Genomic DNA, 26,511 nt, shown 5'->3' with positions numbered 1-26,511 from the left:
AAGGTCTAGGTTATTGTTCCAGTACGATTCTGGGGAATAATCTCCATGTGATTTAACTCCATGTCTCCAGTGATTTAAAATATATTGTTAGCATGTACTAAATTCCTACATCTTCTTTAGGTCCAGAATACTCCTTGGATCTAGGTTTTCTATTCCTTTCTTTGTCTTTACTTACCACTCAAAGATCCAGCTTTAATCAGTCACAAGTTCCAAGAATCTTTAACTGAATGTTGATTTAAAAAAGAAAAGCAAGGGGCACCTGGGTGGCTCAGTCGGTTAAGCGTCCGACTTTGGCTCAGGTCATGATCTTGCAGTTTGTGAGTTCAAGCCCCGCACCGGGCTCTGTACTGACAGCTCGGAGCCTGGAGCCTGCTTCTGATTCTGTGTCTCCCTTTCTCTCTCTCTGCCCCTCCCCTGCTCATGCTCTGCCTCTCTCTCTCTCTCTCTCTCTCTCTCTCTCTCTCTCTCTCAAAAATAAATAAACATGAAAAAGATTTTGAAAAGAAAAAAAAAGAAAAGTGTGCATAAGCCAATTCAGTCTCATAAATAAGGGATGATCTTACAAAACTAGTAGAAACACTTAACCAGGCAGGTTTAAAGAGAGGACAAGGAGTGCTTAAACCTTTCTTTGGGCACCACCTCCAGGTGCTGGATACTTTATTTTATTTAATTAATTTTTTAATGTTTATTTATTTTTGAAAGAGACAGAGTGCGAGCATGCGAGGGGCAGAGAGAGGGAGACACAGAATCCAAATCAGGCTCCAGGCTCCAAGCTGTCAGCACAGAGTCCAACGCGGGGCTCGAGCCCATGAACTGCGAGATCATGACCTGAGCCAAAAGTCCAACGCTTAACCGACTGAGCCACCCAGGTGCCCCTGGGTGGTGGATACTTTAGGAGGAAAGGGGGGTGGAATTGCAGTGAAACCTTACAAGTAATGCATCCTGTGCTATAATGGTGGAGGCCCTTTCAAAAGGGCTCCCAATCAAAGAAAAGAACAAAGTAGATGAACTTGGGAAATGTGGGGAACATGCCATGCAGCTCTTGGTGCTGCCGCACAGAACTCTTTCACAGGGAGCACACACCCAAGCACACTTCCTGGATGAACAGCTTCTTTCTTTAAAATAGAATTTGCATATGACATCACTGGGCACCCAGCCAGTTCTGAAGAGTTTGGCAACACACCCCCGTTCTTGGGAAGCAAATGACTGGTCATGTTGCTTCTCATGGGGATTATTTATGGTGAGGAAACTTCCCAGGAATAAATATTTTAGTAATGACGGTACAAGAAGTCCTAGCAAAGAAGGGCAGACTCACACCCTTTGCAAAAGCTGTGCCTGTAGTGTTTGTACTGAGGGACGTTCAAAGGCATCTTCGTTTTGCACAGAGACAAGATTTGAATGAGAAGTTCTACAAAATGAGTGGGTAATTTTTCTTTTCTTTTCTCCCTTTGTCTCCCCAGAGAAGAAATGTCAATGAAAGACTATGAATTAGGCAATGTTTGGCAACAGGAAAAGTAGAAGGGCCTGAAAAAGAATCTCCTTAATAAAATAAAATTGAAAGCAAAGAAGAAAGAATGTGAGAAAATTAGTACAAACGTTTATTCATTTACTGGATATTTACTGGGTAACAACCACGTCCTGGGACTATGATAGACAGTGGGGACTCGGGTCCAGGCCTGTCCTCAGGCAGCACATAGTCTGGCTGGGAATGATGGAGATCTGAAAAATAGAAATAAAGAACAGATTTGGGCAAAGAACTAAGTACTGTGGGTGAGGCAGGAAAGTGGTTTTGCCTTTCTGAATTCTTCCTGACTTCCTTTTCTTACTGGACACTGGAAGTGGCAATACTCCCCACGGACATGGCAAGAGAAAGCCTGATGAAAGAACCAGAGGGCACGGTGGGCTTTTCCGGAACAGCAGTCCCTAGGAGAACAGGCGGAGCACTGACTGCCTCGGAAGGGGCTCGCCGGCCCAACTCACACTCAGCCCTTATCCTCCAGGTGCCGTAGGAAGGCCTGGCCTAATCCTGCAGTGTCGTTGATCTGCATCAGGGGTCCAGTCTAGGGCGCAGGGCGCCCCAGAGCTCGTGTGCTGACCTCTCTTCTCTGTCTGTATGGAGTCTGCAGGCGATCATCCAGTCCTGTGGCTTAAGTACCACATGCATGCACCGAGGATGATTTCTACCCCTGCCCGGACCCCTCCCATGGACCCCACTTTGTGTGTCCAGCCAGCTCACGTGGCTGTCACATAAGCATCTCCAATGTAGCAAGCTGCAAACCGAGCCCTCGATAGAGCCCACTACATCTGTTCGTCTCTTCTCTGTTGATAGCAGCCTCCCTTCTGCCAAGAGCTCAGGCCATTTTGGGGGCCGCCCGTGATGTCTGACTTTGTCAGCCCCTGTCACATCCTGCCAGCTCTGTCTGTCAGATCTCTCCTGAGTTCCACTGCTGTTTCCGCCTCCACTGCCGTGACCGTGGCCTGAGCCAGTGCCATTGTCCCTGGACTACTGCAGACCTTCCTAACTGCTGTCCCTCCCACCGCTCCTGCCCCCTCCTGTCCCCACCAGTCTCTTCCTGTTCTGGTGAGTGAGATAGGCTATTCCTGTCCCGAAACTCCCCAGTGGCTCTCACCTGGCTCAGGGTAGAAGCCACAGTTGGGAAAATGCTTCCCTGTCTGCTCTCCCTCTGTGGACCCTCTGTTTTCACCTCCTGCTTCTCACCTCTCACTGCAGCAGGAGCTCCTGCTGTTCCTTGAATGAGCCCAGCACTCTCCCACCTCAGCGTCTGGGTGCCACTCACCCCTTCACCTCCAGGTTCTTCCCTGTGGTTGTGGGGAGCTCACCAGCCAAGAGCTGGTGCCCTCGGAGTAGGCACAGGGTCTTTGGAGGCAGGTTTACAGAGGAGGAGGGGTGGGGGCCACATGGGCTGTGCAGGGTCACCTGGGGCCTGGGAGCAGCTGACTCAGAGCCCTGGGTGTCTGTGTCCTTCGCACGGCATCAAGTGTCGGGAAAACTGTTCATGCGGCGTTTCCCAAAGGCTGACACCGGTGTCTCTGGGATGTTCTTCCAGCTGCTGACTGTCACTCTGCAAGTTTTGGTGAACTTTACTGATTTTGCCAGAGTATTCAGACGACAGCCAGGACCCGTAATCCCTCTGCAAGTGGTCCTGGCGTGGTCTGGGGCCTGAAGTGTTGGGATGGGGGCTGTCCAGTCACACCACGGGAAATAAGCACTTCGCCCAGGTGCAGGCAGTGACTGCTGTGTCCCGTTTGCCACCTGTCCAGCACGTCTAAAACGGTGCACGTCAGAACAGATGAAAGGAAAAACCGTGGATCTGAATGGCTGCTGAAGCCAGCCTCCTCGGGATTCACAACCTGCCATGTGTGAGACGGTGGGGGAGGGCGGGACTTCCAGACGGGACCGTCCTGGTGCTTCTCAAAGACTTTCCTGTGATCATCAGACCATAGAAACAAGTCCTTTGTAAATGCTCATATTTTTGGCTTTGTTACATGAAAACTTTATTCTTTAATTTCTGGTTACCTTCGATGGGTAGGTGGCTTCTAACTTCTGGTTTTAAGTTTCTCTGTCTCTATAATTTGTTTACATTTTGCAACATGTGAACTGTTTGACTTACCAGAACTCCAAAATTCTAAAAACACTTCAAAGAGCCCTTTCGTACAGAGAACATCAGGCAGCCTACCTCACTCCCTGAGCCATTTGGTCTTCGATTTATGGGATGAGATTTCCTCACAGCACGGCACCCTGCGTTCCTCAGGTGATGTCGGTGTTGGGACGGGAAGATCCTGTACCCGTAGACTAGGACTGGAAGGATGCTTCAGTTGCACACTGAGCGCCAGAGGCTTCGTGCCAGCATTTTCCTTTGCCTTGCCTTTGGCTCTGAGCAGAAACGATTTTCTCTTGAATTTGGTTTTCTCCCTGGCTTTGATATTTAATTGTAACAGGAACCTGTTTGAAGTTGTAAGTAGGGATGTTAGAGGGGGACGCATGACCCATCTGCCAAAAGTAGAAGTAGTGGAAGGTGGTGCTTAAAGGACTGTGACTAAAAGCCGTCGTTTGCAGACTTTTGCTTCTGTTTGCAGGCGGGCTCGTGTGTAAGCAGATTTGACTACCCTAGAAGAATGGAATGGTTTGGTGTAGTCTTTTTCTGTCTTCACTGCTGTTCCCATTTAGTTGGGGGTAGTGAAAACGGGTGATGTGGTTCACTGATTTTCTGGCTTTTGATGAAGTCCAGGTGGCTAGACAGAGGCAAAACGGGCTCTGAACTGTTTAATTGCCTCTCTCTGGGATGAGTCAGACTTTGAAGTAAAAAAGTGAAACTCAAGGCTTCCGTGGACTAACCCTCTTATTATAAATTAAGAACATGTTGGCCTTCTTGAGGTCACCGAGGTTCATTCTTTGTGCCCTCAGGTTGGCCTGTGGTCAAAGGACCCGATGAATCAGTGCAGTTCTTTGACCTGCCGTTTACAGGCCTCCTCTAAAGCAAGGAAAGCCGGAAACTATTTTGAACAATGAGACACTGCCTATCTCTCTAGGTGGAATGTGCTTGTTTTTCCTCGGTGAAATTTTATTGAGGGAGATGACTCCTCTGTAAGTAATCAATTCAAATACAGCTCTTCTCTGACCATGGTCCTTTTTTTTTTTAAGATTTAACTTCGTTTCTTTGCTTTACCCTTCTTTACCAACCTTCGCTTGGCCTGAAGAAATTGGTAGGTCACTTGTCTACTGGCACACAGCCTCGGTGGCACACTCACTGTGAACAGTCATTGCTCCTGCACCAGGGATCGGCTGCTGTTGGCCGGCTGCTGGCTGAGCTCGGCTGGCCCCTGGGGGAGCAGCCGTGGTGACTCAGTTCTGCCTCCCGTGTTGCTCCTTCTCCTCCTGGGTCCAGGAGGGGAGCCCAGAAATGCTCTTTTCGTGCCAAAGAAACACAGAAGAGCAAGCAGAATTACACAAGGCATTTTGAGGTCGAGGCTCCAAGCTGGCACCCCACTGCTTCTGTTTTATTATGGGTCAGTCACACGGAGCAGGGAACTACACTCTTATTTTGCGGGGTAGGGGGAACTCCAGACTCACCTGACAAGGGGTATGGACGTAGGGAGGAGAGGAGAGTGGGAGCCCTTAATACCATCGTCTACCACAATTGGGTCAAAGAAACCTGCTCAGAGCTAAAATTGAATAAAATTTTCCTTGTGTATAATTTATCTTTTTCAGAAAACCAGAACCTATGGCTCTCTTTTCAGCCTTTCAGACAACATTCCTCTTGGCATTGCTGTCCTTGAAAACTTACCAGAGTGAAGGTAAGAAGTGGAAAGAATGGTAAAGAAAAAAAAAAACCAAGGTAATTGGTGCTTTGGAGAAAAGTGGAACAAGTCTTCTTTTCTTTGACAATTACCTGGAATTGGTGAGGCGTTCACTCCATCACTTGGAATTGGTGAGGAGTAATGGTTTCCTTAGTCTTGACTATCCTGGTCTTCATTGCTCATTGTAATCAGCCACACTGTGACCCTGATTTCCTGGTCAGTGCACTGGTCATCGAGGCACTTGTGAGTGGATCTAATCTGGCAGAACTTCATGGTATAGACACTCTACGTGGCCATTGCCAGAAAAATTCCTTCTGCGCCTTGCCATGTGGAGACGGGGCACACTAGCCCAGTGTTGGCCACCAGGTTAGAACAAGTTGTGATGTCCTTCAGCTGCATTCACGGAGCAGCTCTTTGCTGCAAGACAGTATGCTAAGTAAAGAGATTCTGTTTATGGATGAAGAAATGGTGTTTGTTACTTAGCTAATCTCCCAATGAAGGGGTTTTGCAAAATACCAACTTTGTAAATCTCGTCAGTAAGAATTCAACACTTGTAGGATGTTTATAAATACTTCGTATATTACTTTGAACTAGCTTGACAGTCAAGCGTGAGCGAGTCTATTGGTTTATAACATTAGTTGGGGTGCCTGAGGGGTTCAGTCAGTTAAGCATCCATCCAACTTCTTGAGCCGTGTTGGGCTCTGTGCTGACAGCTCAGAGCCTGGAGCCTGGTTTGGATTCTGTGTTTCCTCTCTCTGTCCCTTCCCTGCTCATGCTCTGTCTCTCTCTCTGTTTCTCTCTCTCTCTGTCTCCCTCTCTCAAAAATAAATAAACATTAAAAAAAATTGTGTTGCTTTCACCTGTATTTTACAAAGCTTTACATTTTCCTCATTCTGGGTTTATTTGCTATACTCCCTTCGTAACACAAAGTACAAGCATATGCTCTGAGTGATTATTCACACAGTTCCTTTCCATCGATTCATGAAAATGATGTTTGCAAGAAATACCCATAGAATTTTTCTATTCCTTTAAAACTCCATGAAAAGATGTTTAGAAATAAAAAGGAGATTTTGTTCTTATAATAGCTCAGTTCTCTGATATTCTTTGGGTCTGGGTCTGTTTCTTTTAGGTTCACGCTACATGAGAAGATGCTACTTTTCTGACTTCTTAAAATTCATAGTTTATTGATAATCCCCCATAATCTGGAGCTCAAAGACGGGAATTAGGACTTCTCATTTGTAGTCTGTGTCCCCCTCACTCTATCTTACTTGCTAAACGTGACACAACTGGACTGAGTGGGTGGTCCGTACCATAGGAAGGTTCAGGCCCAGCTAGAGCCCCTGATTCCCAGACAGAACCACACCCCCACTCCAGGCTCTCCAGGAAATCCTAGGCATTTAATTCCAGGCTTTTGGCACAGCTCACTTCCCTAGTGAAGTCTCATTATCTGATCCAACGACAACAGACTGTGTGCCTTCCATTTACAACACACTCTGTTCTCAGAGGGAACTCTGGTGAAGGAAACACACTTCCAGCCTCTTTTATTTAGATCAGACGTGCATGTACCTCTTTCTCTCTCCACCAGTCTTTATTTGTGTTTCCAGCTTTCTCAGCTCAGCTCGCCTGCTCTGCCAGCTTCCTGCTCCTGTCCCCGCCTACACTGCTTGGATTTCTTGTCTCGGTTTTTGCAGCATCTGCCAAGTACCTGCTAAATCTCCCACCCGATGACCCAGCCAGGCTCGGGTCCGAGACTCCGGTGCAGACGACCTAGCTTCTCCTGAACAATGAGACAGAGCCCAGACTCACTTCCAGTTAGCCCTGGGTTATGTCTGCTTCAGTTCAGTCAGAGATCGCGACTCTAGCGTTTGGTTGTATTTTCTTCTTTTCTCTCGTGCAAGTATATACAGACCAACATGGAGATGCAAATACATAGATTTTTTATGGGAGTAAACTGGTACTATATATACTGGGAGTATTTATACTATATAGATACTTATTAAACTATGTATAAAGTATGTATATTGTGTATAGTATAAGTATGTATGCTGGGAAGTTCTATAATTTCTTAAATATAGGAAAAGTATGAAAGTATGTATGGGTGAAGTATGTATACTTTAGTAATACATACTTTATTATATACTTATTCACACAATACAACATTATGATGAGGGTTTTTACCTTTGAGGGTAAATATTCTTCTGAAATAGCATTATATTTAATGGCTGTGTGATGTCCCAACTTGTAAGTGGATGATGGTTTATTTTCTTAAGTAGTGTTGGGGCCAGACAGAGAAGCTGGGTGGGGAAAGTGGGAGGAGAGTCTGTGATGAAACCCGGGCCTGTCTGATCGCCAAGTCTGCCCTTCTTGGCCCCATTCCAGTGCACATTATAGAGAGAGAGCTGGGCCAAGGGCCAAGAACTCTGAGTTCTGTTCTAGTTGTGTGACCTTGGGAAAGTCCCTTCCCTTTTTTTAACCTCAGTTTCCTCATCTGGAAAATAATGGGGTTGGATTTAAGAATCTCTGAGGTCCCTTAATCTCTCTGACTTTACCTTGACATTTCCCACTCTTTCCCAAGGAAGTCCTCAATTGCTTCTGACCAAATTATTTCTGACTGATGTCTCTCAACTACCTGAGTCACTCAACACTCACTGATAGCATACATCCATATAGTGTTCCTCTTTTGCCTAAAGCATCATGCGATAGCTTCCTAGAGCTTCCAGAAAAAGAGTCGATGCTGGTGGTTGACTCATTCATTCAGCAGGCGGTCATGGTGTCTACACTGTGACAGGTGCGTTACTGGTCTTGGTTTCAGTGAGCTGAGTAAGACTCAGTTACACCCTTCTTTAGCTCCCAGTCCTTGGCGGGGACACAGGAGAGGCTATTTCCGCATGCTGCGATCAGTGTTCAAACAAGGGCTTAGAAAAGCAGCCCTGGGGAGAAGAGAACGCCAAGGCCGAGTAGAGGTGTTAGTGAGCCAGTGCTTGTCATGCTCCTGAGCCCTTGTGGAGATCCTGGGTCTCTCTAATTTGAGGTCAGCGTCTGCTGTGGAGAAGATGTTGTGCCAAGTGCTGGGGACAAGAGTCCATTCAGAGATGCCTACGCCTCAGCCTCTCCCCCCCGCAAGGAAGTTTGAATCTAGAGTGTGAGACCGACGGCAACAAACCACTATGCAGACAGGATGCGATGAGGGCTGGGAAAGACGGGGTGATTTAGCAGGCACCGGCATTCCCCGGGGCTACTGGTGCCACAGTTATGAAAAATAGTCCTTCCTGGGGCACCTGGGTGGCTCACTCAGTTAAGCGTCCAACTTTGGCTCAGGTCATGATCTCATGGTTTGTGAGTTCAAGTCCCACGTCAGGCTCAGGCTCTGTGCTGATGGCTCAGAGCCTGGAGCCTGCTTCGGATTCCGTGTCTTCCTCTCTCTCTCTCTCTCTCTCTCTCTCTCTCTGCCCCTCCCCCATTCACACTCTGTCTATCTGTCTCTCTCTCTCTCTCTCAAAAATAAACATTAAAAAAGAAGAATCAGAATACCAATTTATTAATTTTCAGTGGGAAATAAAACTGGAAAAGTGACTGGTGCCCAGCCTTTTGGTGCAAAGTGACTTACAGGACTAAATTATGCATTCTGAAAGTGTCATCATAGTGAAGTGAACCCGTTATCCTAGAGAAATATTTCTTTTAAAACCTAACATATGGCGCTGAAAATAATGCATATTTCTGAAGAACATTTACAAAATACAGAAAAGTATAAAAAAGCAAGTTAAAATCACTCAACCTCTCTGTCCAGAAATAGAGTAGTTTTACCTCCCTTTATAGCTTTCTTTAAAAATTTTTTATTTATTTATTTTATTTTTTATTAGAGAGAGAGAGAGAGTGTGTGTGTGTGTGTGTGTGTGGACAGAGGAGAGGGGCAGAGAGAGAGGAGAACGAGAATCCCAAGCAGGCTCTGTGCTGTCAGCACAGAGCCCGACACAGAGCTTGATCCCACGACCCCGGGATCATGACCTGAGTCAAAATCAGAGTTGGACGCTCAACTGACTGAGCTACCCAGGCACCCCCCTCTATAGCTTTGTAAAAAATAACATAAGTACTTTGAAAAGTACAAAATGGAATGTATAGTTCAGTGTATTTTTAAAAAGTGTATGAAAAAGGTCAAGAAAAACATAGGATTCAAACTTGGCAATGGAGAGAGAAGGGATTTGGTAGGATGGACCTGGTGGGGACTCAATTTCTGTATTATTTGAACATCATCATGATCACATATATTAAAAAAAATTTATTGAAGTGAAATTCACGTAAGATAAAATTAATTATTTTATGGTTAAAATGAACAAATCAGTGATATTTAATATATTCAGAATATGCAACCATCACCTCTGTAATTTGAGAACATTTTTATCACCTCCTAAGGAAGCCTTATAATCATTAAGCGGTTATTTCACATTCCTCCCTTCCTCAGCCCCAGCAATCGCCAATCTGCTTTATCTCTCCATGGATTTACTTATTCTGAGCCCCTTGTGCCTCTCCAGCTGTGTTCCCTCCTTGAGCTAAGAATGTTGTCACAACTATTTTACATCACACTAACTGCCTTGCTGGTCTCATCCAAAGAGTTTAGTAAATTCTTGCCAGAGGTGTTTTAAGTTTAGTGCATTGACACATAAGTAATCATGTCTAGAGATAGGATGTGCTCCCACTTCATAGTCTTTTAATAAACTATAAAATATTGACTTTCAGAGAGATAATTCTTTTTGATTTCCAGAAATATGACATTTATAGCCAAGAGTCCTCTTGCTTTATTTGGCCTTGCTAGAAGTTTCTAAACAAGTTGGATTGCCCAATAAAATATCCTTTTGTTTTACTGTTTATCAGTTTAGTAACTCGCTGTGTCTTCTTGAGCAAGCCATTTCATTTATCTAGATCTTAATTTCTTCATCTACCAACTGGCTTCTAAATTCCCTTACAGATTTTTAAGATGTCTGATTCTAAGGTGCACGTGTGAGCAGTATTTTCCAAAACTAAACAATGGTGATATTGACCAGTTTATTATCTGTGACTGTTCAGTTGTGCTCCTATTAAATTTCATTGTTTGTATTAAATGTCTTGGTTTTGGTCTTTCAGTCTTGTCTGAACCCTTGTCATTGGCCCCTGAATCACTGGAAGTTTCCATCGATTCTGCACGTCAGTGTTTGCATTTACAATGGAGTGTCCACAACCTTGCTTATCATCAGGAATTAAAAATGGTTTTTCAGATAGAAATCAGTAGAATTAAAACATCTAATGTCATCTGGGTGGTAAGTATTTTTTGGTCTTTTTGGCTCAACATTTTAAAACTCCTTTTCTGACACCGTGATTTGTCTTTTATAACATTTGCAAAAATCCCAATATGGAAACACTTAGCAACACAAAATGGTTTTCCTAAACAATTACCTTTCTGTGTTTTTAGTTAAGAGGATAGAGGACAAAGTAACATGACATCTTCGGTTCAGTAGGTTGGATGAGATGTGTTAAGAAAATAGATTATTTCTTCATTTCTGCCCTGTCCCCTAAGAAGGCTCTTGGGGCTGTCCTTATGAGTCCTAGATTCCAAAAATCCATGAAGGTCAACCTCTTTCCTCTTCCCTGTCCACCAGAGATTTTCCTAAATAAGGTATAATTTTTTGGCAACATTCTTCTTGTCAGTTTCTTTGCTCATACCATGCTGAAATACATTTCTATCCAGTAAAGAAAGAGGTTCTTGGGGCGCCTGGGTGGCGCAGTCGGTTAAGCGTCCGACTTCAGCCAGGTCACAATCTCGCGGTCCGTGAGTTCGAGCCCCGCGTCAGGCTCTGGGCTGATGGCTCAGAGCCTGGAGCCTGTTTCCGATTCTGTGTCTCCCTCTCTCTCTCTGCCCCTCCCCCATTCATGCTCTGTCTCTCTCTGTCCCAAAAATAAATAAACGTTGAAAAAAAAATTTAAAAAAAAAAAAAAAAGAAAGAGGTTCTTCATGGACCTACCATGTTGGAGAGTAGCACAGGATGTTCTTTGTTGCCTCACTTGGGGCTTTTTCTACAACAGATTAAATTGTGAAAATCCTTATTTTCACAATCTCTTTCCCTTTGAATTCTTTGGAATAGATTTTTCACTTGCCTTGGTTCAAATCATGGTTGTGTCCATTTAGCTGATGCTTCTCCATCTAGTGCACTGTGAGACTTTGGTGGTTTCTTTCAATTTCCATTTGTGGTCCAGGGAATCTTAATTAATCTATACATACATCATGCTCGTTCATTATCATGGGATGTTGAAAGACAGTACAATGGAATGTTGTCTCATTGAAGGGGAACAGAGAATTTGCCTGAATTGAAGGGAAACACAGGGATGTGTCATTGCTGGGGACCTCCATTTGCTCAGTGGAAGGACAATCTTCTCTCAGGCAGTGGAGGCATGGGTACAGGGTACAGAATGGTTAGTTCCTTTAGTAAGGTATAAATGCCACTAATTTTATGTTATTTAAAAAAAAAAATTTTTTACACTTATTTTTTTGAGAGACAGAGACAGAGCCCGAGCGGGGGGAGGGGCAGAGAGAGAGGGAGACACAGAATCCGAAGCAGGCTTCAGGCTCTGAGCTGTCAGCACAGAGCCCGACGCGGGGCTCGAACCCACAGACCGCAAGATCATGACCTGAGCTGAAGTTGGACACTTAACTGACTGAGCCACCCAGGTGCCCCATAAATGCCACTAATTTTGAAGCCTCCAGTTACTTTCCATATTCGTGATTGCATTTGAGAGCTGAGTGAGAGGCCTAAATTAAATAGAACTCTGACTCTGTGAATTTAGGATTGATACCAGGTCTGCAATTCCACACGTCCATGGGAAACTACCAAGAATGAAAGCTCGTTGGTGTTCTGATTTTAAACAGCAGTAATGCTCATGGACAGCTGCTCACTGCCCACCGTTGGTACATCTTCCCACTATTGTACCTCATGCTAATCATTTTTGTATTTGTATATCTTTGATGGATACACTCACTCATTGTTGATTTGGACCCAGTAAAATATTACGCAAAGGTCATATTGAGACTAATTGTCTAAGAAAAAGAAATTCGGGAGAAATGCTGGAAGAATCTATGGAAAACTAGTACCTCACACTACTAGTAGAAGTGACACTGACCATAGATGGACTGGGTTCCATTTTCTATTTTCCTAACAGGCAGTTGTTCATATCTGTTTTCACCTTTGATTCGTGTAAGAGTTCTTTTCTCAGGGTAAAGCACCTTGTGAAACCTACTTCTGTAACTACTAAGACTCAAGATCTTTGTCCAAGGTATTGTCCCCATATCACCCAGCTCAGCCTGATGGGGGGAAAGGAGAAAACCAAGGCCTAGAGAGGTCTGTTGTGCTACTCAAGGTGACAGAGTCAGTGCAGTGCCCTCCTTCACCCACATGCCCAGTCAGCGATGATGGCCACACACAGTCCCCAGGACGTCAGTGGCCGTGTGTCCCACAACAGTACCGTGAGAAGCCCTTGTCTGAACCTCGCAGGCCTAAAGTCAAGGAAAGACATGAGGTTCCCCCTCCAGTGCAAGGGAAGAAAGTCAGCCAAGGGGGTCTGCTTCTGTCTTGAGCGCCATCTCCCTTTCGTAAGGCCGTTCCCTGTAATGCAAGCCTGACGGGACACTTTCATTCATGCGCAGAAGGAGTAGCTTTTAGGACTCGTGCCTCAGATGATCCTGTTCCTAAACAGGCCTAGCAAGAGCCCCCTGCCCCAAGTGCTCACAGCTGGGCCAGGGCCCCTGAGCCACCTCCCAGAGGGCGCAGGCCACTCAGAGCCTTGCTGGCGGCCACGGGCTCTACACGGTCTCCCCTGGGCCGGGCTCTGCCCTCGGCCCGTCCAGCCACTTGCTTTATGGTCCCGGCAGTGGCAGAAGGCAGAGTCGGGTGGTAGCTCCAGCCCAGAAGGAGGCCCGGAGCCGTCAGCCGGGGCTCCGCGAGCACCTCAGGAGCCAGTCGGTGGCCTCAGTTGGACTTCCGTATCGATGCGTGTGCCAGTTTCTTGTGACTTACTGGTGTCTGCCGGGGCCGAATGAAACTTGCCACTTCAATTGGTGAAAACAGCCCAAACACAGTTCATCACTTTTTTTTTTTTTTTTTTGTAATCACTGAATTGATGCATTCAAGGAAAATTTTATCTCCTGCATTGCGAGTCTTTAAACAGCACACAGCACAAATTGTGGTTAGACAGAACCCACACAAGTAGCGTCTGAAAGAAATAGAGCCCACAGCATGTTAATGAAGTGATGAGATCATTCAGCGCGTTGTTGGAGACTGGGAGCCTGGGTCCAGCCATTAATTCAAGGCACAGGTCTGTGAGTGCTGAGCGGGAATGAGGAGGTAAACGCAGGAACAAGGGTGTCCTAAATGTGGGAAGCGCCATGCTGGCAGCTGACAAGGTCGCTGAGGGGTTGGGATTAGGCCGGACCTTCTCCAGCAACTTGAAAAAGGATGGTTTGAGCCAAAATAAGAGACAGGATTAGAAGCTAGTGTAGAAGGGAGGGTGGAGAAGAATGTTCTGGGAAGAACCTACAGGTCTGAGCCAAGGCCCAGAGGGAAGGGCTGTGAGCTCCCAGGCCTGAAAACACTGAGCACTTGGGGGCGGGCATGACCCAGGGGTGAGCCTCACCGGACGCTGGGGGTCATGGTCACTTCTCCTGTTTTATCCTGACAGCCATAAGGAGAGGAATGACAGGATCTGGTTGGACGTGTTTGAAAAGTCCACTCTGGCTGCGGGTGGGGAAGCTGGAAGAGGCGGAGTGTGACCCGTATGAAGCGGGCTGTGGGGTGGGTCCAGCAGAGAGGTGCGTGGAGTGGCTGGGGACAGTGGAGACGACAAAAGAGGCTAAATCTCAAAGAGAAGGAGGTAAAATCCAGACTGTGGCCTGTTGACAGCAGGGTCTCCATTATGGATACAATCTTGTTGTTTTGTTTTTGGTATTTGCTCTTAAACAATATTTAATCAAAATATACTCAAGACTGCTCATATTAAATAGTAGAAGTTGCATAGATCAGGACCTGAAAAGTTATACTTAAAAAATATTTTTTTAGGGGCTCCTGGATGGTTCAATCAGTTAAGGTCATGATCTTGTGGTTCGTGAGTTTGAGGCCCATGTCTGGCTCTGTGCTGACAGAGCAGAGACTGCTTGGGATTCTCTCTTTCCCTCTCTCTATCTGCCCCTCCGCCAAATACATAAATAAACTTTAGAAAAAAATAAAAAATAGGGGTGTCTGGGTGGCTCAGTCCGTTAAGCGTCCAACTTCAGCTCAGGTCATGATCTCACGGTTTGTGAGTTCAAGCCCCGTGTCGGGCTCTGTGCTGACAGCTCAGAGCCTGGAACCTGCTTCAGATTCTGTGTCTCCCTCTCTCTCTGCCCCTTCCCCTTCACACTCTGTCTCTGTCTCTGAAAAATAAATAAATCACAAAAAAATAAAAATAAAAAATATATTTTGTAGTTTAGAGATAAAACAATCCAATAAACCGAGATAGAAACATTCCGTAACTCACCAGTCCTGCATAGAGGATGAGCACGGTCACCCTCGGGTGCCACCCAGGTGGACTGAGGTACTCTCACCCCAGGGCTGGGTTGGCTTCTGCCCAGGGTGATGGTTAAGGTTGGCAGCCTGGGAAGAGAAGAAGGCATCAGTGGAGGGCAGGCCTCAAGGTTTGCCAGCTCCAGGTTGTGTGTGACATGCATGTTGCCCCATCCTCTTGATTGTAGGGCTTGCACTTGGCCCTTAGAGTTGGGGGTTCAGACTCAGTTTTCTGCAGGAAGCACAGTTGTTTGTTGTCCCGTCACCCAGCTGTGGGGGCCGAGAGCCGGTGTCCTGGAGGGGCCTACCGAGGAGCATGCGTGCCCAGAGCCGTGTGGGACGTGAACAAGAATAAAGCCCAGTCCCTGCGGTCTTGGGGCCATGCTCGAGCCAGGGACACAAGGACAGATGAAGTACCAGCAGCTACACACAGTGTACAGGAGGGCTTCAGGAGAGGCGGGGTTGGGTGCGTCCTGCGCCTGCACAGTGTGCAGGGAGAGTGGGGACCTGAGCCAGGGGCCCTGTGTGAGGAAACGCTGAGGTGGAAAAGCATAAAGCTATTCCCGAAGTGCGAGGTAGAGCACTGTGTCCAGAGAGATTCCTGCAAGGGAGAGGTAGGTTGGGGTCAGAATATACATGGCTGTAGATGGTTTACAGGAGCCATAGAAGCCTATGGAATTAGAGAATGAAAATACCAGTAATTTAGAAAGGTCAAGATTAAAGGCTGTGGGGGAAGACCAGTTGTAGTTCCACGTGGGCAAGCTTCCCACAGTGGAAGACATTCCTGTGTGGTTGACATTCTGACAGATGGAGCTCAAAGAAGAGGATCCAGTCCCTGTGGCCACCAGGTCTACAAAGATAAGGGACCAAACCAAACGAAACAGAAAACAGACAAACAAAGCCCACGGGCCTCATGGAGATCCATCTACCGGCTTCTGACAGTGGAACTCCTGGGTGCCATGAAGGGCTGCCCTCTCTACTGAGATTTGGCCAACATGATCCGACCCTGGCTAAAAATGAATGTTAAAAAAATACTCATTAGTCTTGCTTATACTTTTTAATTATACTTTTTAATTTTGTATTGTTTATTTTATTTTTGAGACAGAGAGAGAGTGTGTGAGTGGGGGAGGAGCAGAGAGAGAGGAGACACAGAACCCGAAACAGGGTCCAGGCTCTGAGCTGTCAGAACAGAGCCTGACGGCGGGGTGGGGGGGGGGGGGGAGTCTCGAACTCACAAGCTATGACATGACCTGAGCCGAAGTCGGAAGCTTAACTGACTGAGCCTCCCAGGCGCCCCTGGTCTTCCTTATTTTTAAAGAATGACTCAATTCTCTAGTTTGCAAAAATTTTTCTCAGCAGGCCTGTGTGACAAGCACGGTGCCTACCTTCTGACTCTGCTCTCTTCCCCTAAGACGTAAGTAGCTTCAGTTTTCTCTCACTTCCTCCACATGAGCCATAGCGCACGGGAGCTGAGTTCTCAAAGGACAGGAGGCTGTGGCAGGTGCTGCTGAGACATTGGAGCAGGGGTGACTGGCTGATTGGGAATGAATTACGCTTGCGCGTGTTGGGAGCTTCGGTGGGCTCTCAGGTGTGCGCTTTGGGGTAACTGGTCAAGCCATTTTCCAGGGCAGCATCGCTCCATGTTTCCAAGTTTTTCTCTTTATTTCTAGGAGAACTATAGCACCACTGTGAAGCGGAACCAAGTTCTGCGTTGGAGCTGGGAATCCAAGCTTCCTTTGGAATGTGCAAAACACTCTGTAAGAATGAGGGGTGCGGTGGATGACGCCCAGGTCCCCGAGCTGAGGTTCTGGAGCAATTGGACTTCGTGGGAGGAGGTAGATGGTAAGGAGTGAGGTGATAAAAGAATTAAAGTGTTTCATATTTAATATTATTTGGGGATCAATAGTCAAATAGTGGAAGTCTCTTTTGAGGAGACTGGGTAGAAAAAGGACATTGTTTTTCTTTGTCTTCCCTTGGAACTAAAAACTGTGGGTGTGAAACTTGCCACCAGGAGATAGACATCTATGGTTTTGCCTCAGAATTTGCTCATTGAGGTAATTAGGCAAGTTCAGACACCTTTATATTCATTTTCCAAACATGTGACACAGGCAATGCTAAGAAAACACGGCAGGACATAAATTGCACATGTTGTTATTAGAATAGGACAAAATGTGTATGCATCTAGAACAGAGGTTGGGAAGCTTTTCTGTAAAGGGCAAAATAGGAAATATTTTAGGCTTTACAGCCCTTGGTGGTCTTAGGACTATTCAGCTGTGTATTTTAACATGAAAGCAGTCCTAAGCAATATGTAGACAAATGAGAATGGTTGTGTTCTAATAAAACTTTATTTACAAAAACAGATGGCAGGCTGGAGTTGGCCCGGGGCTATAGTCCGAAGATGCCTGATGTAGAGAGAAGGGGGTGAAATATGGAAAAGTAAAATCGGGTCTTCATTTGAGTAATGAGATTATAGATAAATATGTCTTCAATATCTCTTAATTTTGATAAATTATTTTTTTTCTAATTAAGATTTAGAGTAGATTCCTCCAGTTTCTTATGCTTCATTTGAACTATAGGCAGGTTCTAAAGCAAAGGCATTTGGCTCTCTCTCAACCTATATACCCTGCCAGAGTATCTGAAATTCCTGCCAATAGAACAGGAATGTTAAGTGTTTATGCAAATTTATTAAGTCAAACTGATAACACATTAACCCGTGAGTAGCCTAGTGATTAGTTTAATACTGGTAATAGAATTAAATCTGCATTTTAGTCATATTCTAAGTCTACATATTCATTTAGCCCTCAACTCAGTCCTTTGAAATGTGTATTAGTCTTATTCCCACTTCACAGATGAGGAACCTGAGGCACATTTCGTTTAAAGAACCCACGCAAGGTCATCAAGCCAGTTAGCGATAGAGCCAGAATTCCAACCTGACAGCATGGCTCCAGGGACCGCCCTCTTCACATCACATCCAACTGTTGAAAGAGAACACACACAAGAAAAACAGAGATTAAAATAAAAAGATAGTAAGAGAGAGAGAGAGAGAGAGAACAACATTAGTAACAACTTTGATAAGATAGACTAGATTTCTCAAAACTATAACCTCCAAACTACTCAGGAACAAATGGAAAGCCTAACTGATGGTTCCTAACCCCCAAACGCTGGTTCTCAACCATGGTTACACATTAGAATCACCTGAGGACCTTTAAGAGCGCTCCTATGCCCAGGCTACACGGTGTGGGTGACGTTGCTGGTGGCAGGTTCAGTGACAGCAGTGGGCCAAGTGAGCAGGAGCAATGGGGCCGAGCGCTTAGAAAGGGGCAGCTCCTTCAGGGAGGCTGACCGTGGAGGAGCAGGTCCAGAGTGGGCTGGAGGATGGCGAGTTGGCTTACAATGCGGGACACCTGAGGATTTTTATACACTGGTGGTCATACAGAAGGGGCACAATGGAACAGGAGATATTTGAGTGACTGGCATTTCCGAGAAGGTGAGAAGAGATGAAGAGGGACACATGGCCGGGGAGATGGGCAGAACTGGCAGGTGTGAATGTGGCTTTGCCACATTTGCTGAGCTTGGGCTCAGACCTAGCTGTGGCGGTGACGAGAGGGGGGAAGGATGGCATGAGATCATGTGCAGCCCACTGAATGCAGATCCTCCCTCGTGGCTGCAGTCCGTAGAGGGCAGCTACCGCTGTCCTAGCCAGATTCTAGCCATGACCCAGTAATCCCAGTGTGACAGGACGTGCTGTCTTTGTCCAGCAGCAGCTTTCGTGTGACCACAGGAGCCATCTTGGGAAGGATTGTTTCTGCAGGCTCCCAAGTTTAATGGTTTGCCTAGAAATTTAGGCTCCTATTTCTCGAGGAGGTAGAGGAGGTAAATTTATCTGTTGAGAAGGGAGAACAGAGGGGCTGGTTTGACTTGAGTGATGTTCTAACTGAGCTGTCTTTTTTTTGTCTTGTAGTACAGAGTTCTCTTGGACATGATCCATTGTTCGTTTTCCCTAAGGATAAGCTGGTGGAAGAAGGCTCCAATGTCACCATTTGTTACGTTTCTAGGAGCCATCAAAACAACATATCCTGTTATTTGGAAGGCGTACGGATGCATGGAGAACAACTTGATCCAAACGTCTGTGTGTTCCACTTGAAGAACGTTCCTTTCATTAGAGAAACTGGGACAAATATCTATTGTAAGGCAGACCAAGGAGACGTTATAAAAGGCATCGTTCTCTTTGTATCCAGTAAGTATGTACGTTCTCTCTGCTCTCTCTTCCCATTTCTATGGAGTAGCTGGAATGTCCTTTACCAGAAGACAAGTAAACATTTCCACTCGTGGTCTGGATGTTCTTTTGTCTCCCGAATCTTTCAGGAGAGACTCTGGCAAAGATCCTCTGAAGCAGTACTTGCAGGATTTCCTGTTGTTTTCTTGCCCTTATGAACCATTTTCTTCCTAGAAACCAAGAGTATTAAAGGGGGGAAAGTTCAGGTCATGGCCGGGGCCACTGGGAAGGGTCCTGCCTCGCCTTAGCCGTGCTGCAGTCGGACAGTGGGGAGAGAGATGGCAGGTCAGACGACTCCGGAGAGGCAGCCAGTGCTGTGCCCAGGAGACCTGGCTTTAAATCTTCCCACACCTGGGCGTGTCACCTTGGCTAAGTTTCCTAGCTTCTCTGGGCCAGTTTCCTCCTCTGTGAATGGGCCCAGTAATGGTTGTTTGAGGGTGAATGAACACGGACGGGGCCTGGCCCCGACACTGTAGCTGCACATAGTAGGAATTCGGCAAATGGAGGCCATCCCTGTTCTGAGGTGGGTGCAGAAAGTGTCAGGTGCCTCCGTCGGTGGCAGCCAGTGGAGAGGGAACGTTTTATTGTTTATGTAGGTCTGTGTGAACATACATGCCCGCTGGCCTCCTGTGTTTTGTGTGGAGGCCTCCCTTCCCCTGCTCGCTAGGTAGGCCAATATCTGCGACTGCCGGGTCCCTGCTTCTGCTGCCAGGGGCCGACTCCAGGCTCCCAGACACCTGGTGCAGCTGTTCCCTTTGGAACAGCCTCTGAGAGCCTCAGTGGCTCCGGCAGCTTGGTGGTGCTGCCGGGTCCTTAGAACTCCCACTCCCTGCTGCTGAGTTTAATGGCTTCCCAAATCTGACTTCCCGGCATCCCAAGCATAATAGCCCTGAGGCTCTCTGCAAGCCCCAGCTTCCACAGTGAGGCAGCAGGCAACACTGACTCCATTCATTCATTCTTTCTTTCGCTCACTGACTCTGACACTTGGCGACTTGTTGAGCGCCTACTAGCAGGCACTGGGGGTCCAACTTCCATCACATGGACACAGCACAGCTCACCGCAGAACTACCATCGGTCCCCGTCCCGGTGATGCCTCAGAAAAGAACAAGGAAAGGAAGAGAAGGGGCCAAGATGAGGCACCTGACACGTGACCTTCTGGAGCTGCCAGTGTGATCCTTCTGTCATTCAGCCCTGTGGCCTCAGACTCAAAGGGAGCTTTTCCTATTTTCCTTGTCTCTCAATAAAGGGATTTGACTGATCTTTCATCTGTTTTCTTTGTGTGGCCAGAAGTATTTGAAGAGCCCAAGGATTTTTCTTGTGAAACCCGGGACTTGAAGACTTTGAACTGTACTTGGGCTCCCGGGAGCGACGCTGGCTTGCTCACACAGCTTTCCCAAAGCTACACTTTGTTTGAATCGTAAGTCGGCTCTGATTACGTTCTTGACAGGTCCCTTCTTGTGCCAACAATAAGGGTCACATTTAGATGTTACAGACAATGTGAAGAAATAGTTTACAACCACCCTACCAGAGTCAGAAAGAAGTCTTTAAGCGGTCACAACTGTATAATGCTTTTCACCTGAGTTCCGTGAAAGGAAAACGTAGCATAAAAATGATAAAAACAGTTAATGGTGAATCTTGAGGTATAAATTGTTCCATCTGGTGATCTGGGTATATCTAATTTCTAACTGTTTAAGAATACTCAAAGTAAATTGAGGAGTACTCTCACCACCCATGTTGGGGGTGGGCAGTCAGCAATTCATCGCTACATAAACCAAATAAACCTTTAACCACATAAATGGAAGTTGTTCAAACAACATCTTCCTTGGTGGTATTTGTTGATGCAAGTGGATCAGTGCCATTGTGTGCAACACAGTTTGAAAGCCACCAAGTGTGCCCCAAGGGTACAGGGTTGCAGATCTGCGTTGACAGAAGTGGAAACCCTGAAATTATTGTTTTGGGTGTGTTTTTCTTTTAAGGTTTTCTGGGAAAAAGACACTTTGTAAACACAAAAGCTGGTGTAACTGGCAAGTATCTCCAGACTCCCAAGAAATGTACAACTTCACACTCACAGCTGAAAACTACTTAAGAAAGAGAAGTGTTCATCTTCTTTTCAACCTGACTCATCGAGGTGAGACCAGCGTCAGAGCGTGCTGTGGTTACTGACTCGTTGTTGTGTCACACACTGTGTGATCAAGGAAATGTGCTGTAGATGTTAGCCTAAGTCACATCCTACGTGGACGTTTTAATCTATATCTCTTGTCGACGCCACACTTCACGGATGCATGCATGGCCCCTGGTCCCCTATGATTTGTTTTGAAGATGCAATCAGCACCTGTATGCTTACTACTCACCTTTAGACTAGAATTCTAACAGTAACTCACTTCATCTCCTGCCCCACAGCCCCCCACACCCTGTTCCTCCACTGAGATCATTTAAATCGTGCACGTGTGTGTGCCTGTATGGGAGTACGTATTCTCACTTCTAATGCAATTCTAAAAAGACTGTATTTTTATTTTGTTTGGTTTTAATGTATGTAAAAGACATCAAGCTATATGTAGTAATTTAGTAATTACTATGTAGATAATATTGAATTGCTAATATTGACCCATATTATTGAGTGTTGTTATAGTCTATTGATTCTCACTGTTATCAAGTATTTCATTGTGTAAGTGTACAGTATTTTGTCCAGGCATCTCATTTGTTGGTTTTTCAGGTTGTATCAAGGTTTTGCTCTTGGGTGTGGTGTTAATATGAGCATTGTGTATGCAGGACTCATCTCCAGTTGTTTTTCTTGAGTGTATACCTAAGAGTGGGATTGGTGAGGACATAGAGAATTTGAATGTGCCACGTAGGAGACAGTGCCACATGGCTTTCCAAAGTGGCTGTACCAATTATACCCTTGCCCTTGAATTCATGTAGCCTTTCCAAGGTGGTATGGTCGGTCACCCTTTTCATTTTTGTCAGTTTAATGGCTACACCGTGGTATTTTATGGTAGTTTCGATCTACAATGTTTGACCACCTGTTTTCTCTTTTATGAAACGCAGAATCTTTACACGTGTTGTTCACTTTTTCTGGAATGTTCTTCCTTCCCCTTTCACCTTCTTAATTCCTGCACATCTTTTAGATTCATCACCACTCAGTCAGCTGGGTAATTACAGAGCGCCTCCAGTGTGGCAGGCACTGGGGACCTGGCAGTGAACAAAACTGGATAGCTGCCCCTTGTGAGCTTGTCTGCTAGTGTGTGTAGGAGGGGTTGAGAGTGGGGAGTGGAGACATACAGTAAACATAGCGTACTTCAAGTACTGATACGTGCTATGGAGAAGGTAAAATTCAGGTTTAGGGGAGATAATGCCTGTATCAGGATGAGGGAGTTGAAGAAAGAAAGAAGTAGAAGACGTCTAGGGGAAGAGCATTTGAAGCAAAAAGAATAGGATTTGAAAAGGTCATGGGATAAGACCAAACTCTGGGTTGTTGGAGAGACAGAAAGAATGTCCTCATGCCCATACCAGAGATAAAGGAGATTTGGGTGGCAGGCAGTGTCCTGGTCATGTGACAACTGTGGAACTGGATGGTCTTACCTAGTTGTGTTGACAGGTGTTCATCAGGACAGATAAATGATGTGACTCACACTGTGGGAAAAGATCACTCAGGCTGGACCATCAGGGGCAGGGGTGGAGATGGAGAGCTGGTTAGGAGGCCGCTGCGGTTGTCAGGCAGAGACTTTGGACCAGATGGGGTGATGAAGTTGGTGGGGAAGCGGTCATATTGTGAATTCACTTTGGGATGGAGTTGGTAGCACTTACTGAGGGAAGGCATGTGCATGGTAAGGGGAAGAGGAATTTAAGATGGTTCCTTAGGATGATTGCAAGGGTTTTGGCCTAAGCAATTGGGCCAGTATTGGAACTATCCCCTGAAATGGGGAGGTACTGGGGAAGAGCAGCTCCGAGCAGGAGCACAGACTTCCGTGTTTACCAAGTCAAGATTGAGATGTCTTTCAGATATCTCAGGGGAAATGTTGAGGAGACAGTTGGATATAGAGTTTGGAGCGCATCAAACAAGTCTGGGATGGAGAGTTAGACTTGTGAGTGAGTCATCAGCCTGTGGATAGTGACTGAAAAGGAGATAAAAAATGAAGGCTCAGGATAGGGACTTCTAGAACTCCATCTTTTTGGCCAAAACTCCTTTTACACTTTCACTGTCATGACCCCACTTGCAATGTTACATTTATTTTGTAGTTGTCGATTCGTGCTTGCTCCTCTGTTGCCCTTTGAAAGCGAGGGCCGTGCCAGCTTTTGTTTTCTCTCCCATCTGACAATTTCTGTTTTTATTGGTATGTTTGGACCATTTATATTTAACATAATTATTAATAGGGTTGGACGCACGCCTACCATTTTATTAGTTATTTTCTATTTGTTCCCTCTGTTTTTGATCTACACCTCCCTAAAATTGAGTATCTCTTCCCAGCCTGCCACCTTTGGATTATTTGAATACTTTTTTAGTATTCCACTTCAACTTATCTACTGGCTTTTGCCTACATATATTTGTATTCCTTTCCCCGCCCCCCCCCCCCCGGAGATTACAATGTGTTATTAATCTTTCACAAGAGTTAGTATTTTTCACTTTAAGTAAAACATAGAAGCCTTCCTTTACCCTCTCACTACCAATGCAGCAATACTTGAATTTCTGGTCTTCTCTGCCTGCCACTATCAGAGTTCTCAAATAGAATATTCGAGAATGCTCCATGTGATATATTTAATTGGATTCAGGGGGATAGACAGGATGGGAGGGGCTTTCTTTATTTTTTCAAGACCTGAACCTCATCCAGTCAGTTTTTCGTTTCAGATATTATATTTTTTGGCTCCAAAATTTCCATTTGATTCTTTTTTTTTTTTTAATAGTTTCTATTTCTCTGCTGAGAAGTGTTTTTCTTCTATTCATTTCAAATGTGTTTACTTTTATGTCACAAATCTGCCTTAAAGTCCGTACGAATTGCATTCTTATGGGCCGGTCACCGTGAGGTTGGCATCCTTTGACTGTCTTTTCTCTTGGAAATTGGTGACATGTTCTGGAGTTTTGTAGGTAGAATAATTCTAGATTGTACCTTTGATATTACTGACGTTATTTTATCTAGATTTTGGGTTCTGTTATATTCTCCCCATGAGCCCCTTCTCCAAGTTTTGATTCTCCTTCATAATCTGCCTGCTTTTGTTTAATTTTAAGAGTCCTCAGTAGTTTCTTTTTATGTTTTGTTCAGAGTTTCTAATATAATTGGTGAGAGAGAAAGGCTATAGTTGGCTTACTCCATCTGTGCTCTAAGTCTGGTTTTGTTGCCATTTTTTCAAAATTAAACAAAAATAAATAAGAAATGAGCTGCCTATTTACCAAAGTCTTTGGATTTATGCTTGAATTTTTTTTTAATTTTGTTTCCTTTTTTTTTTTGGCAGTTCACCCAATGGCTCCCTTTAACGTATTTGTCAAAAATGTAAGTGCCACAAATGCCACCATGACCTGGAAGGTCCACTCCATTGGGAATTATTCCACACTATTGTGTCAGATTGAACTCTATGGTGAAGGAAAAGTGATACAAGTAAGAATACTGCTTCACTTTCTATTTTCAAAAATCTCTTTATGTCCTGAACAGAGAGACTAATGAATAAAACCTCTTTAAAATCTTATTTCTGTGTGGGTTCAGATGATATGGGTCATCTGTTTAAAAACAGCCCTGAAATTAATCACAAGCTTTAGCATTGGGCAGAGGGCCTTCGAGATTTTTTCACAAAGAAGTAGTAGTCGTACCCCACCTCAGAATGGACCAGGCTGTGATTGGACTTTGCCATGAAGTGTGCTCGCTGTCCTCCTGTCTTCTTTCTTCTTTCTTCCTGTCTCCTTTTTTCATTTCATTTCATTGATTTTCTTCTTTTCCTTCCTCCCTTCCTTCCTTTCTTCGAAGAAGCAAAATGTTTCTGTCAAGGTGAATGGTAAGCACCTCATGAAGAAACTGGAGCCTTCCACAGAGTACACGGCCCAAGTGCGCTGTGCTAATGCCCACCACTTCTGGAAATGGAGTGAATGGACTCGTCGCAACTTTACCACGGCTGAAGCTGGTATGTTCAGTTCCCTGCTCTTTAACCCAAGGATCTAAACTGACTCATGAGAGATGGGTTGGTTTCCCCGAGAGCTTTCAGTTGTAACAAAAACTAAGGAAAAACTATTACAACAGAGGCTGAATATCATCTTTTTGTGGTTGTTTTGTTTTGTTCATTTATTGTTTTTTAGAGAGAGCACTTGCGAACGTGAGCTGGGGGCGGGTTGGAGGGGGGGCAGGCAGAGGGAGAGGAAATAGACAACCTTAAGCAGGCTCCACACCTAGTGAGGAGACCACCTTGGGACTTGATCCCACAGCCTGGGATTGTGACCTGAGCCGAAATTAGGAGTCAGACGCTTAATGGACTGAACCACCCAGGCGCCCCTGAATACCATCTTTTAAAAAAAGAACTGAATTAAATGCTTAGATGTAAACAGGAAGACATTCACCTCAAACCTAGGTCATTCAGCATTATTTCTTTTGTACATTTTCTCTCTCGTCTTTGGTTTTGCCAGAACGGCTTATAAGCTCCTGGCGTTGCTGGATTCCCATCGGATCTGGGGCTCCATAAATTAGGATAGGTTTTTAAATTAAGGACTGGGGACAAACAGTAGTGTTGCTGCCGAGGAAGGCATTGATCTCATACCAAACAACTTCAGGCTATGTTTGGAAATGTAATGGTGTTTGGAAACTTAACAATTATTGATACATCATTTGTTCAACAACAGCAAACTGTGAGCGTTCTCGATCACTGTTGCGGTGGGAGGTTCCTCACCACTGACGGAACAGTGGGTGGGTTTTTCTGACAAATAACCATTATCTTTCAGTTCACATAGGCCTCAGGAGACTGGATGGCCCAGCCCTGCTTTCCTCTCCTCCCAATTCAAAATAATAAGTTACTGTTGTTGACCAGTTTACAGATGAGGCAGTTTGGGCCCATAGATTGGAGAGACTCACCTAGTTTGCAAAGTTAATGAATGGCAGAGACATAACAGTATTAATAATTGTAATAGCAGCTAACATTGAGCTCCAGACAGCTTGAGGCGCTTGCTGTGTTTTTCCCTTTTCCTCCTCACAGCACGCAGGAGACACTATGAGTAATTATCCTCACTTCCTAGATGAGGACAGGAGGCACAGAGAAGCTAAGTGACTTAATTGGCTTAGCCCGTCAGCCTGTTGACTGTGACCCACACCCAGGCCACCTGACTCCAGAGCTCCACCCTTAACCAGAGCTGGATTCTATGTGTTCTGTCTCTTGATGTTATTACAG

General features: G+C 45.4%; 1 protein-coding gene across 3 annotated transcripts in view; it reads left to right on the top strand.

The window, feature by feature from the left end:
* Positions 1 to 5,243: 5,243 nt before the first annotated feature.
* The window catches only part of OSMR (oncostatin M receptor), a 37,069-nt gene continuing 15,801 nt past the window's right edge, over positions 5,244 to 26,511 (top strand). For 2 of the 3 annotated variants that reach the window (XM_047073861.1, XM_047073863.1), the window contains exons 1-8: positions 5,244 to 5,316; positions 10,438 to 10,610; positions 16,550 to 16,721; positions 18,841 to 19,116; positions 20,443 to 20,572; positions 21,132 to 21,283; positions 24,601 to 24,743; positions 25,110 to 25,260. In XM_047073861.1, coding sequence (XP_046929817.1) covers positions 5,244 to 5,316; positions 10,438 to 10,610; positions 16,550 to 16,721; positions 18,841 to 19,116; positions 20,443 to 20,572; positions 21,132 to 21,283; positions 24,601 to 24,743; positions 25,110 to 25,260 — 1,270 coding nt within the window. Of the gene's footprint in view, positions 5,317 to 10,437; positions 10,611 to 16,549; positions 16,722 to 18,840; positions 19,117 to 20,442; positions 20,573 to 21,131; positions 21,284 to 24,600; positions 24,744 to 25,106; positions 25,261 to 26,511 lie in introns of all 3 variants that reach the window. The other variant, XM_047073858.1, reaches the window with a different exon arrangement.

Source organism: Lynx rufus, unplaced genomic scaffold (genome assembly GCF_022079265.1).
Source record: "Lynx rufus isolate CCGP_SWC_20201006 ecotype Redwood Valley unplaced genomic scaffold, mLynRuf1.p SCAF_1, whole genome shotgun sequence".
In the NCBI taxonomy this organism is placed as follows: Eukaryota; Metazoa; Chordata; class Mammalia; order Carnivora; family Felidae; genus Lynx; species Lynx rufus.
Note: the sequence above shows the minus strand (reverse complement) of the source record. Positions and strands in the feature narration are given on the sequence as shown.